Here is a 15,062-nt window from a genome sequence, read left to right as displayed (position 1 = left end):
TACATTATTTTCCACAAGATGACACATTAAAACACAATATTTCCCATCCCCATCATTACCTAGTTTCTTAGCTCCTGTGGAGGATATTGAGGGTTCACACTCTCCAAACACGGTGGGGCTTCAAGCTTGTTTTATGTCTCTGATGCAACTTTAGAATTGCGATTGTTGATATTGTTGTCATAACTGACAAAATGGGGATTGAACAACCAGAATATGTCAGGGCATTCCACAAAGTGTCTAGAGGACAGGTGATTATTGTTTTTCCTCATCAGAGGTCTGTATTTAAAAAGTAAGTAACAGGCAGACCCATGTGGAATTAATGCTTGTAAATGCTTCCTGACAGGACTAAACAATTTTCTTCTCGTGTCAGTGACACAAACTTCACTGGAAGCAAAATGCAATCTGTTTTGTTGGATGACATTTTAGGTTTTTGTTACTGAATTACATGCAGCACACTGTTTTCTCATGAATTGTGCGGTTTTGCCCTGCAAAGGACTGGTGTACTGTTCGCCATGTTTTCTTCTTGCCTTACACCCAAGGGCACTGGCTCACTGTGACCCTACAATGAGCCAATTAAATGTACACTTAAGTACATGCAGGATTAAATGTATACTGATAACTCGTGTTCAGTTCTGGTCACTTGACTGATCTTCCTCACTAGCCAGACAGCCGGAGCACACATTTGCACGTTGTTAATGACTAAACATGATACGTTTGTGAAATAATGCTGGCATTTTTTTTTGTGTTGGAGTGTTGGAAATTCTGTAGTAGTGAAGTAACATATATCTGTAAATTTTTCAAGTAACACATTTATTTTTACTTCAATAAAATAAGTATGGTATTGTGTTGTGTTACTCATTACTTTAAAAAGTAATCTGACACATATTACTTTTAATGTGACACCCCTAACAGTGCTGACCATACTGTATACATACTACGGTGTGCCAAAAGGTCTGTTTATTAGAACTATGGCACAGGTCAAAACCACCATGTAAAATCACAAGGTACAAATTAGTCTGTAGCCATTCAGTAGAGATAATTCACGTGCATTTAGAAAATTGTCAAATTGCATAACCTAAATGACTTGAACACAGGATGACACACCAATGCAAGACAATTCGGTGGAAGAATTAGAGATGTGCCCACAATTTGAATGTGAATTTCCCCTTGGGATTAATAAAGTATCCATCACAATACCTGTGCTTTCACATACAGATGTATCTATTGTATAGTACACAAGAAAATGGTACATTAAGAATCAAACAGCAGAAGGCAAGAAGAGAAGTACAGCTTGAAAGATGAGCCTCAGATATTAACAGAATAATCAGCATGCATGACCTGTCAAGTATTCTCACAACATACAGCAGCAAATAGACAATGATGTGGAAAGAAGGAGGTAGATAAAAATGAACAATTACATCATTATTGACCTTCTTTCCTCAGTGTACAGACTATGGTATGGTGAATAATCTTCCAAGGTGACAACACTAAAGGTTATTGCTGGTTGTGTGAAGGGCTGGACATTCCCCCTCACTACGTAGGGCTTCTTGGTATGAGATGATCAACACTTGAATGCTGTAGCATTGCTATTGGCCAGGTGAGTCCATCACCAACCCAGTGATGTTATATCCAGTAAATATCTTGACAAGAAATGTGTAACACATTTGCCCATGCAGACTCAACTTGAATCTGCAAGATATGGGTTACCATTGATCACCTCACAGTCTGTCGAAACTGTAGAATGCCAGAGATTCTGAATGGGTGGGCATCACTACAATAGGTTAGCCACTGCCAGAGGCCTGGCCCTGAAGAATTCTGGCAGAATTTATGTGTACCTAAAATCAACCACTTTGTGTACATTTTTTCCAATGCCATTATAAAGCAGTAGGAAAAAAAGGAAGGCCTAAGAGAAGGTTTATGGATGTGGTGAGAGAGAACATGAAGGTGATGGGTGGGACAGAGGAAGAGGCAGAGGACAGGAAGATATGGAACAAGATGATCTTCTATGGCAGCCCCTAACAGGAGTAGCTGTAAGAAGATAGTTGCACACAAAAAGAACCTACTTTATGCTGTAATGTACCTCAGTAATAAACATGTGACAGCCTACATTAAAATGTCTACCTGCTTATAAGAAGCCATAAATAAAATTATTTTTGGAAAGTTTTTCTTTCAGTTAAATTTAGAAGGAATCACTTTTAACATTTGGAGCACGGCACATTACAGCATTGCAACCACATGGTGCCAATAAATTTTGTTAAAACAGCACCAGGTGACCATTTATATGAAGAATGCATGTTCTCCCTGTGTCTATGCGGGTTTTTCTTCTGGTACGCTGGTATCCTTCTACAGCCTAAAAATAGGCAGACTGAAGAGTCATTTTTGAAGGTGCGTGGATATGTGCATGAGAGTGATCAGCACCAGACTGCCGACTTGCCCAGGGTTTGTTCCCATCTTTCATCCAGCTCAAGTAAACCTAAATTGAATGAAACAGGTCACAAAAAAGTATTTGAATGGTGTGAAAGCCCAGGGTGCATACAGCCACCCCAACCCGACTCAGACAGGCAGAGAGATGAGTTTTACACACAACACCCGATTTATTTACATATATCCATCACACACAGTAAGTACAGTCCCTTCTTTGCTGCCAGTCCTTCTGCCTCCACTCCTCCTCAGGCTTTGTCCTCTTCCTCCAGACTCTGGCCCATAAATGGTGGGGACAGGCCCCTTTTTATAGGGCACCTGGAGTCCTATTTGGCAGCACTTCATGGTGTGGCGGAAGTGCTGCCAAATAGGGCCCTGTAAAAGTCCAGGTGACCCCTGGCAGTGGCCACAGGCCCCAGCAGGGTTGAGAATTCATGCTCATTACCCCGGCCCTGCTGCTAGCCAAGGAAGCTGCCCTCTGCGGGAGAAAAACCTGAAAACACCCTCTGCCCCAGTCCTTCCATACTCGGGTCGTCCCAGCTGGGTAAGGTCTCCGGCCGTCCGCCACACTGGTCAGGAGTAAAACAACTGTCTTCCATTATTTGGTGCTACCGCCCAACTTATTCACAAATTTAGGCTCAGCTAATGTTTTACACAAAGGGTACAAGTCATTCACTCCCTCACTTGACTTCATACAAAACTGCAGGAACTGGAATCCCAGACTTTGATTATAGTCTTCCATTTGTGTATCCTCTATTGGAAGTTATATTATATATATATATATAAAAATAAAATAAAACACACGTGACACACACTAGCAGAGCCAAATTAAGCTACAATGTTTAATAAACAGAAATCTAACCAATATATCAAACAGAGAGGCTTCATCTTATAAAGCAATGTTCCACTGGATTATCACCCCAAGCGTTTTTTTCCCCCCCAATTGGTATCCAGGGAGATTAAATCTTTCCAGGGTTGAATCATCAATGCCTCCCAAAAAAAAAAAAAAACAACCTATCAAAGTTTGTATTTAAAGAATACCAACCTTTACTCTGAGGAAATGCTCCAAGATGTCCCCACTACAGGAAAGCAAAGGAAAATACAAAGGCAGGCTGCATGCTGGAACAAACATTTTTAATACACAGAAAATTATGCACAATTGTTCACATTTAATGTACATGGCTCACAGTTTTACTTACATATTTACTACATAGAAATGTACCTATTCAAAATATTTTAAAATTCTTTAATTTTTGTATTTTTATAAATGCAATGTATTTATAAAATATACATCTGATTAAAATTGTAAAAAAAACTCTTTAGCAGTCATACACACCATATTACACCCAAAAAAATTGCAGGTGGCTTTGAATCAGGCAACAACTTTTTTTTTCCCCATTTAAAATTAAGAAACAAATGGAAAAAGTAGGCAGCAAGCTGAATTATGTGACCTAGATATAAACTTCTCATGATGAAACAATATGCATTTAGAATTAGGGATGCCACGGTTTTTACTAGTCCCTGTGTCTGTAATTTAGACAGATTCATTTAAAGTTACCGGTTAACTTAGCCTGGCCTGGGTGTGTTCATGAGGGGTTTCCGTGATGCACTGGCAATCCATGCTGGGAGGTTCTGAATTTGAAAGGTGAATCAGACAATGAATGAATGAATGAATGGATGGATATCAATTCATACTTTATCACTATCATTGGTTTGACAAATACAACTGTGTTGGCACCATTGGTGTTATACTTTTACTTTAAAAATGACAAATCTTACGCCAAAGCTTAAATATATTTCAACCAACTTATCCTAAACAACGGCAGCTTAGCCATTACAAAATTTAAGATTTCAATTTCCAAGACAGTGTTAAGTGTAAAACATTATTTGATTGTAAAACTATAACATATTTTTAACGGCAAAGTTTGAATTCTTTCCTTGCAAATCAACAGCATCGTTCGCTTTCCCCTTTAGTCAATTTAATGTACAAAACAAAGAGGAGTGGCCGATCACAAAGCCTAAAATTAATTCTGATTTTCAAATATCACTTGAGTATGCTCAACATCACTTAACCTTTACACTGCACCACCACTGCTGTTACTAAAATGTACAAATTGTTTTCAAAAATACTAAGCATATACATTCTTTTAGAATGTCATCTATTTTTGAAAACATGTCTGCACAAAAGCAAAAACTGTACTTAGCACATGGCGAACAGCTACCAGAAGAAACAGACTTCCAAAAATGAACACAAGCGGCAAAGTAAAGTGTTAAATACATTCCAAATTTCACAAAAGTCAACATTTCTAAGAAGCTATTTTAACAACATAGAATTGGCAGCAAGGGTTTATCCACTGAACTCAGGAGTGGATTAACATAATAGCCCACAAAACTTACTTAGGAATCAGGACAAACTGTATGATAAAAAATGCCTAAGGCTGGTAGATTTGGAAAACAGATACTGTATAAAAGAATGACACTTGAGAACAAAGCCACAGAGATTCCAACTCAGGAAAAGTTCCAAGGCTTCCAGGAGGGTCCTTGGTAAGCAGAAATCACATTTGATACTGCAAGTATGGCATGATACAAGATTTCACAGTTTAAGAAGGCAAGAAAAAAATTGGTCTAATGCTAAAGTGTTAAGTGGGGTATGGCAGTCTGTTGGGAAGCTATGAGTGTAACAGAAGATTTTTCTTTATAATATGAACTGGGGTGGATGGATGCATGGAAATGATTGAGGCAGCAAAGCAGGAACCAACTGATCATACTTTAGATGTAAATAATAAAGGTAATTACAATGTTGGAAAACCCAGTCAAAATGTGAACTATGGATTTAATTACGTTAGTCTGGCTGCACTTCATTTTGAACGGCAGTAAACATTTAAGCAGCTTCTTTATCAAATTACATTGTCTCCACTTCAAGAACTTTGTTTCTTTTTGACTTCTCTTAATTCCAACAAGTTCATCCGAGTTATCTTTTTAAATGAGAGTGTAGTATACTTTGACATGAGACAATGCACCACACTACACACCTTGGTGACTCCTTTTACAAAAGGGAGTAAAGTAGATGGTGTGTGCAAATTAGCTATTGAACATTCTAGACCCTGTAGTGCAAAATAAAGCAGCAGGTCACTTTAATTCCTTTACCAACAGAATATCAAAAATTTTCATATCTGTTAAAAGGATCAAGTGAAAAACTGCTTCAAATATTGGAACAGTAAAATGATTTATTAGATTCATGAAATCTGAAATAATAAAGTTTACTCCAATGACTTTGCAAATTCTGCATAGTCAATATATCCATCATTGTTTTTGTCATCATCTCGGAGAACATCATCAATAAGGCTAACTAGGTCTTCCTCTTTCATTGGTGGGTTGTGGCCTCCACCCTCCTGAAAGAGATTAAAAAAAATTAAAAAAGACGTTTCAAAATACACTATAAAAACTAAACGTCTTCTTGACACGAGACATACTATGTGTTAAAAATCTGCTATAATCAAATTCGATGACACTTGCAAAAAAGTAATAATCAGAAGACTGTAAAAATGTACATTTATTTCCAGCATTTCAAAGCACTTTTATTTGGGGGACTTTAAAGTCATTTCATGAATTATGTTAATTCTGCTTCAATGTACAACACCTCAAGTATATAATTAAAATTAAATGGCTAATTCTCATTTTTAAAGTCTCATGGATGGTGGCCAGTTTTACAGTTGCCATTCCCAATACACTAATGTCTGCATCTCTGGCACATCCCACCATAGTGTTTTGACAACTGGTTTAGTGCTGCACATTATTCCTCTGAATTGGACACAATATATTAATTTTTGTTTATCTGTCTTTTGTAACAGTCTGCATAGGTGATGCTGTCACAGAGTATGTTTGTTTTGCAAATACTTAACCTTATTTTAGCTAAGATTATTTTATGATTGTCATTGAGATGTTCCATGAAACAATTGTTATTATTCCTTCACAAACGATTAGTCAGAAAGGCATGGGCGTTAAACAGAATTCTATGCCAGAAAGTTTGAAACTTTACAAAACAAAAAGAATAGATCTGGTATCAATAGTTTTTCCTCTCATAATAAATAAAAATGCCCTGTTCTTCAAAAACATTCTATTTCTAATTCAATTCAGCAAAGGCAGACTAGAGCACAGTGGCTACATTTTACAGAAATATGCAACATGTATGTAGAGGTCTATACAAATTAAATAAGGACACATCTCCCTCTCTCTCAGATTTTTATATATGATGGCATAAGAGTATGTAATCATAATTCTTCAAGTTAGAATCATGCTGCATACATTAGGTTTCCTAAAAAGCATACAACAGCAAACAAAACTGTACTTCCTTGAGTACTGCACATGCTTGAGCTTCAGCAGACAAACCATATTTTACAGTGAGGTAGCTTGCAAAGATAAGCACACAGTTTAATGGACCAGAGAGATTATGTAATCAATTAACATACACACTTGTGTAAATCACCTGGTAGTTTTCTGGCCTCAATAGAAAATATAAAATTTGCATTTACATTTTCTTTATTTACTTTATGTATTATGAGCCATTCTTTTCCAAACAATTTTAACAATAACTACAGGAATAAAAGCATTAACCAAAACTAGTTTAAATGTGCAAACTACGCAAAACCTGAATAAAAAACTAAAAGATTGATCAGTGAGACAGATATATTCAGTTAACTCACCTCTTTGTGCACATGTGCAATAGCTGTAGCAAGCTCAAGTCCATCCAATAAGTTGTTTCCATCATAGTCATGCATTTTGAAGTAATGGAGCTGCAGTTCTTGAGGAGACATATCAGATTCTGGTTTGTCAATAACACCATCCAGATGTTCCATAATATGGCTATATTGACATAAAAAATTCAAAAGTAACAATGAAAAGCTCATTAAAAAAAAAATAAGCCAGATGATTCATACATGCCTTATATAATAATAATTCATTACATTTATATAGCGCTTTTCTCAGTACTCAAAGCGCTATCCACACAGGGAGGAACCGGGAAGCGAACCCACAATCTTCCACAGTCTCCTTACTGCAAAGCAGCAGCACTACCACTGCGCCACCTGTGAGACACGAGGCCGACAGGAGGTACATGACACCAGCAAATTATTTCAATTCTGTGAAAACAGATTCACTACATCATATTTAGACATTGTCAAATAACAACTTAAGTTATCAGACTGCAAGTATATTTTCTCTTATGCTTTTTCTTGATATTTTCATAATGTATGCTATTAAAATGTCAGAACCAATTGCATCATGGGAAAAGCAACTTTAAGAATTTCACAAAAAACTTTATCTATTTTCCCTAATTCCTAGGGTAATGAGCATAAAATAAAATCCAGATAGAAACTGATGTCACAACTACAGTTGATCAATTAAGAGTCATTAGCCATCTGCTTTGAAGGATTCCTATTGTCTGCCCTAACGTGTTTAGAATTTAACACATTCATCTAAAAGAACTGAACATATATAAAGAAAGAAAGAGGAAAAAATAAGACATCTTTATTTTGAAGTTCACTATTTGTTATTGCATAACTATAAATTGTCCCACAAGCATCTAAAGTAACTTTTAAAGCAATATACTTGTAGTTCTTTGTAGTGTGTATATATTAGGACATGGGTAAATGGTCTTAAGTGATTAAGAAAATGTATGTTATTTTTTAAGATTGTTACAGATATACGTTGAAAGGGAAATTACTGCAACTTAAGAATCCATAATCTCATCGAGGACTTTGTTAAATGGTGCGACTAAACCACCTACACCTGAACACCAGCAAAACCAAGGAGCTGGTGGTGGATTTTAGGAGGCCCAGGCCCCTCCTGGACCCCGTGATCATCAGAGGTGACTGTATGCAGAGGGTACAAACCTATAAATACCTGGGAGTGCAGCTGGATGATAAATTGGACTGGACTGCCAATACTGATTCTCTGTGCAAGAGAGGACAGAGCCGACTATACTTCCTTAGAAGACTGGCGTCCTTCAACATCTGCAATAAGATGCTGCAGATGTTCTCTCAGACGCTTGTGGCGAGTGCCCTCTTCTACGCAGTGGTGTGCTGGGGAGGCAGCATAAAGAAGAAGGACGCCTCACGCCTGGATAAACTGGTAAGGAAGGCAGGCTCTATTGTAGGCATGGAGCTGGACAGTTTGACATCTGTGGCAGAGCGACGTGCGCTGAGCAGGCTCCTATCAATTATGGAGAATCCACTGTATCCACTAAACAGTGTCATCTCCAGACAGAGGAGCAGCTTCAGCAACAGACTGCTGTCAATGTCCTGCTCCACTGACAGACTGAGGAGATCGTTCCTCCCCTACACTATGCGACTCTTCAATTCCACCTGGGGGGGGTAAACGTTAACATTATTCAAAAGTTATTGTCTGTTTTTACCTGCATTTTTATTACTCTTTAATTTAATATTGTTTTTTGTATCAGTATGCTGCTGCTGGAGTATGTGAAGTTCCCCTTGGGATTAATAAAGTATCTACAGTGCATCCAGAAAGTATTCACAGGGCATCACTTTTTCCACATTTTGTTATGTTACAGCCTTATTCCAAAATGTATTAAATTCATTTTTTTTCCTCAGAATTCTACACACAACACCCCATAATGACAACGTGAAAAAAGTTTACTTGAGGTTTTTGCAAATTTATTAAAAATAAAAAAACTGAGAAATCACATGTACAGAAGTATTCAAAGCCTTTGCTCAATACTTTGTCAGTGCACCTTTGGCAGCAATTACAGCCTCAAGTCTTTTTGAATATGATGCCACAAGCTTGGCACACCTATCCTTGGACAGTTTCGCCCATTCCTCTTTGCAGCACCTCTCAAGCTCCATCAAGTTGGATTGGAAGCGTCGGTGCACAGCCATTTTAAGATCTCTCCAGAGATGTTCAATCGGATTCAAGTCTGGGCTCTGGCTGGGCCACTCAAGGACATTCACAGAGTTGTCCTGAAGCTACTCCTTTGAAATCCTGGCTGTGTGTTTAGGGTCGTTGTCCTGCTGAAAGATGAACCGTCGCCCCAGTCTGAGGTCAAGAGCGCTCTGGAGCAGGTTTTCATCCAGGATGTCTCTGTACATTGCTGCAGTCATCTTTCCCTTTATCCTGACTAGTCTCCCAGTCCCTGCCACTGAAAAACATCCCCACAACATGATGCTGCCACCACTATGCTTCACTGTAGGGATGGTGCCAGGTTTCCTCCAAGCGTGACGCCTGGCATTCACACCAAAGAGTTCAATCTTTGTCTCTTCAGACCAGATAATTTTCTTTCTCATGGTCTGAGAGTCCTTCAGGTGCCTTTTGGCAAACTCCAGGCGAGCTGCCATGTGCCTTTTACTAAGGAGTGGCTTCCGTCTGGCCACTCTACCATACAGGCCTGATTGCTGGAGAGATGGTTGTCCTTCTGGAAGGTTCTCCTCTCTCCACAGAGGACCTCTGGAGCTCTGACAGAGTGACCATCGGGTTCTTGGTCACCTCCCTGACTAAGGCTCTTCTCCCCCGATCGCTCAGTTTAGATGGTCGGCCAGCTCTAGGAAGGGTCCTGGTGGTTTCGAACTTCTTCCACTTACAGATGATGGAGGCTACTGTGCTCAATGTGACCTTCAAAGTAACAGAAATTTTTCTGTAACCTTCCCCAGATTTTGTGCCTCGAGACAATCCTGTCTCGGAGGTCTACAGACAATTCCTTTGACTTCATGCTTGGTTTGTGCTCTGACATGAACTGTCAACTGTAGGACCTTATATAGACAGGTGTGTGCCTTTTCAAATCATGTCCAATCAACTGAATTTACCACAGGTGGACTCCAATTAAGCTGCAGAAACATCTCAAGAATGATCAGGGGAAACAGGATGCACCTGAGCTCAATTTTGAGCTTCATGGCAAAGGCTGTGAGTACTTATGTACATGTGCTTTCTCAGTTTATTTTTAATAAATTTGCAAAAACCTCAAGTAAACTTTTTTCACGTTGTCATTATGGGGTGTTGTGTGTAGAATTCTGAGGAAATAAATGAATTTAATCCATTTTGGAATAAGGGTGTAACATAGCAAAAATGTGGAAAACGTGATGCGCTGTGAATACTTTCCGGATGCACTGTATCCATGTATCTATCCACAAATATACTTGTTCTAAAAATACTACTTAATTGTCGCATTTTTGCAAATGTGTGGTTGGCATAACAAATGGAAATTTGGTGTCAATCTCCATTTATTCTCCTTTGAATGTGGAGTGGATGTCAACCATTTAATTACAAATGAACACTTAAATGTACCATACTAAAAGGAGTTATGAGAAACATACTAACCTTAGGTAGTTACAAAATCAATGTTTTTACAATTGCACCAAAATTAAATGTTTTTTGGTAGATTGCATCAATAAAACATATATGAGATATTATATACAGCTCATAAAACAGAGCATTGGAAGGATAGCTCTGGAGGTCCAAAGTTCTAATATCTTGGGTTCAAATCCTGGCCAAATAAGTCCCTCTCTACTCGTTTGAATGGATCTTTCTCACAGACTGCTCCAGTATCAGACAGCAAGAGTGTGTATGATTGTGCCTTACAATGGAATGACATTACTATTAAAGTTAGTTACTGCCTGTGCCCTGTGCTACCAAGTCTGACATCAGCCTTGTGTGCTCAAAAATTAATTAGGCATGTTTGATATGTATGTATGCATGTAAACAAAATGAGCCTGGCAGAAAGATATCAGATTACCTTGAATCATCTTAAAAGTATGGAAAATGGAGGTTGGGGAAACTCATGCTTATGTAATTTTTAATTTAGCATTTATTTTACACTTTGCATTGAAAACAGTGAAATTAAAATTTGATGACAAAAATAACACTTACTCCTTATCCTGGACCATATTTTTGTCAAGTCTCATATTAGGTCGGACTCCCTCTGCAATTTCCACCTCAGGATGTGCAGTGGTGCTGCTCAAGACGGACAGAAGGCAAGACATATAGAGCAATGGGGCAAACATGACTCTGCTTTTGAATTTGTGAACACGTAGCAATATGAGATACCTGAAGGTGTAAAAAAGAAAAAAAAGACAATCATTAGTACGCTGTAAGAAAAAAATTACAAAATAAATAGATAAAACCAGTCAGCTTGTCATTAGTTACATTAAAGCAAACACGCATGCGACTGCAGTTTCAGACTGTTCCTGCAGCAGAGACAAAAAAACGGGCAGCTGACTTTTAAAGAGATCAACTGTTTTGCAGACTATAAAGCATTTGGCATACTAATTTGAAAAGAATACAGAAAATACATATTTTTCATTGATATTTGTGTGATACAAAAGATATTTAATAGAAACATCCATTCCAATCCAAACAAATCCATTATTCATTCAATTGGTGTGGACATCTAGATAGATAGATACTTTATTAATCCCAAAGGGAAATTCACATTACATGCAGCTGCTGGATAGGCTGCCACTCGCAGCAGCGCCCGAGTCATGAATGAATGAATCTTATGGTCTTTCAAAGACTTACCCTAAAATGAATGCACTCTCAGCAAGATAAATGGTAAATGAGAAGAGAGAAGGAAAAGTTTGAACTAGATAAGCCATGTAGTTAATGTAGATGTTTTGTTACTAAATCTAAACGATAAACAAAACATATTTAGGATATTTTCATGGCTGATGAATCAAAAGCTTTAATTATTTAAGGTAAGTGAAATGCTAAAGTGTTTTTTTTTGTTTTTATTTTCAATAAAACTTGTTTACTGTACAACACCAAAATCAAACAACAAGTATGTTTTAGCTTTGGCTTATTTTCTTAAAACATAATAAAGGTCTTCCTATTTATTGTATGCAGAGATACATAGTTAATAAAATTTTCTGCTCAGTACGTTTATCACAATTGTTCACTTCAGGTCACACATGCCAAATATGAAAAGTGTAATCTTGCGTAATAGCACCACATTGCCAAACATTTTCTTATAGCTTGTGTTTCTAGTTCAGGGCCTTCAACAGCTGAAACAAATGTTGGCAGCAGAGAAATGCCACCAAAATGCAAATTTATACACACGCGTGTAAACTACCAAATACTGGGCCAATCTAGAATTATGCTCTGCATGTAAGAAGATGTGAAGAATGCAATGTAGCTGGAAATGGTGCTCAAATATAACATGACACATGTTCCTCTTCCAATGGACTCATTTAACTTTCACACTTATGTGTAAATTGGTCTCTTTGGTTCAAGTGGCTGCATTTTACTTTTAACCACAAAAGGCAGGACACCAGTTCATGTACCCCAAAGAGTATGAATCATTGTGAAGGGTTTAGGCTGTATGAAATAAACATTGTATTGATACAGTGAGGTGGATTTGTCATATCAGCACCACAAGAGAGCAGTTCACTGCAGAGAGCACAAAGTTCAGAAAGTGACAGTATAACATAGCTCAAAAGCTGGGCCCATTCCAAAAACCACTCACAAGTCTAAAAAAGCAACTTGATTGTGGGGAAATTAAACAAACTCCACACAGATGGTGACCCAGTTGGGAATCAATGACCAGTCTCCTGCAGCAGTAATGCAGAAATCCTGATCACTGCCAAACGGTGCAGCTTGGGAGATCAAACACAATCATGTCAAAATTAAATAAGCCTTTACTTAATTGGACTCTTATAGAAATACTTATCTGTATTATATATAGACACACATACATATACACACACACGTCAAGGGATTTAAAACACTGCACACTTTATAGCACAGAACGTCACAGGGTCACAGTGATAAGCCCTGCTGCCTCATATTGCCAGTGACATTAGTGTGAATAATGCACCCAGTAGTTGTCCATGTGAAATCTGCATTCTCTTAATATCTGAGTTAGTTTTCATCACAAATCCACAAACATACTCAAAGTATTTAAACATAATACAATATTGACAAATATTGAAAAACGTGCATTGTGCATGTTATATTTTTGGTGTGCATGCATAAAAATACATATAGTTATGTACACCAAGAATAACATTCTGATGCCTTTCACCACTGTTGAATGTTGGCAGATTGATAATTTATTTTGTTCCACCTACACTGGATTTACAGACACTGACAGTCTTTGCATTCTAAATCAGACTGAAAATCTCATTCATGTTCAGCTTTCAGCATCTGATATTCTTCAATGATAATTTTTGGACGCTTCCTTGACTACTTTTATATTGTGATACGTCCAAACTGTATATTATCGTTTATTTTCTTTTATTTAACCAATCCCATGTTTCCATTTTCTATTTTTTCCCCCCAATTATTGGAACACATTTCTGCAAAACCCCATTTAATTTGCTGATAATGCAAGATCCACATAAAAGACAGATGTGGTTAGTTGAATTGCGTTGTTAAATTGCCTCCTAATATATATGTGTGCGTTCACCTTGCGATTGACTGGCGCCCTGTCCTGGGATTGTTCCTGCTTTCGGCAGACGATGGCTGGGGTGGGCTCCACCTTCCCTGCGACACTGCCCTTGGAAAGCGAGTTAAGAAAATGGAAGACCAGATTATATCGCATCACAAACCATATCACGGTCTACACCACACTTGAGAGAAGCAACATACGACACGAGTCTTTAACAAGCTTTCGCTAGCACTCCCAGACGCCTCCAACAAAAGAAAACGAGTCTAACGTTAAACAAGGTAAGCCGTTTTGCGCCAAAGTAAATACCAGTAATCTCCTAAATACAACACGCCAACAGCTGTTAGCCACTTTTCATCTCCTCGATGGAAGGGTTCTTACTAATGATAGTATTAGTAAAATGTAAAAGTTACACGACAGGCGGCTGATTTAATTCCCATCGATTTTACCTGAAGCAACAGATTATCCTTTGTGCCGTTTCTACTTGACAAGATACTCTTCGCCGATTTTATTCCACTCCAGTTCTCTCTGCACTCCGTTACCTTGTCGATATGCGACCTTTGAACTACAGTTCAGGAACGTCTTCTGTGATTGGCAGGCGTGCTGCACCACGTGGGGGCGGAGCCCGCCGTTCTAAATTCCACGTCGATTAACAAAGCTGCAGCCTGCAGCAGCTTGAGCGGAGGTAGGCAGAGGACAGCTTGTGGCCAGTTGGTGTTTGTCGCGTGGGAGTTTTTTTTTTTTTTTTTTTTAGTTTTAAAAGGTTAGTGAGATAGTGGTGTTGCGGTGGTTAATTTACAGTTTATTCTTGAATGGCATTGTATGTGTGAAATACGGCGCTCTTCCCAGTCCTGAGTCGCATGGAGCCTGTGCAGTGAATATCCCCATAGCACTCAACAGAGTGTAAGGTGACCGCAGTACCTATTGGATTAGTCGTGTAATGCCCCAACATCACGAAACGCCCTCAACGTCAGTCACGTAACATCCATCATATTAGACTATGATTAACATTAGGGCTCCGTTACACTATGGTTAAGATTAGGGTTGTTAGGAGGGTTATCTAACTCAAAAGGCGTTTTGTGACTGATGTGGCCATTACCTGATCTATGTCCTGCACCTAGACCCTTCTCCTAGCAGTTGGCGCAAGGCAGGGATTAACTGTGAACGAGACGCATTCTGTTGTGAAGCGTCTTTTGGGACTCATTCTTAACAGTACACAACTTCCCTTCATACTCATACGTATCCACCGTATATT

General features: G+C 38.4%; 1 protein-coding gene across 1 annotated transcript; it reads right to left on the bottom strand.

The window, feature by feature from the left end:
• Window positions 1-3,538: 3,538 nt before the first annotated feature.
• Window positions 3,539-14,402, bottom strand: mcfd2 (multiple coagulation factor deficiency 2, ER cargo receptor complex subunit). The gene is made up of 4 exons (XM_051919235.1): window positions 14,263-14,402; window positions 11,296-11,478; window positions 7,125-7,284; window positions 3,539-5,813 (listed from the first exon to the last, which is right to left on the bottom strand). Exons 2-4 carry the CDS (start codon window positions 11,427-11,429, stop codon window positions 5,682-5,684), a joined length of 426 nt encoding a protein of 141 aa, XP_051775195.1. The 5' UTR covers window positions 11,430-11,478; window positions 14,263-14,402; the 3' UTR covers window positions 3,539-5,681.
• Window positions 14,403-15,062: the final 660 nt, after the last annotated feature.

This window comes from Erpetoichthys calabaricus, chromosome 15 (assembly GCF_900747795.2).
Source record: "Erpetoichthys calabaricus chromosome 15, fErpCal1.3, whole genome shotgun sequence".
Classification (NCBI taxonomy): Eukaryota; Metazoa; Chordata; class Cladistia; order Polypteriformes; family Polypteridae; genus Erpetoichthys; species Erpetoichthys calabaricus.
This window is presented reverse-complemented; position numbering and strand designations above follow the sequence as displayed.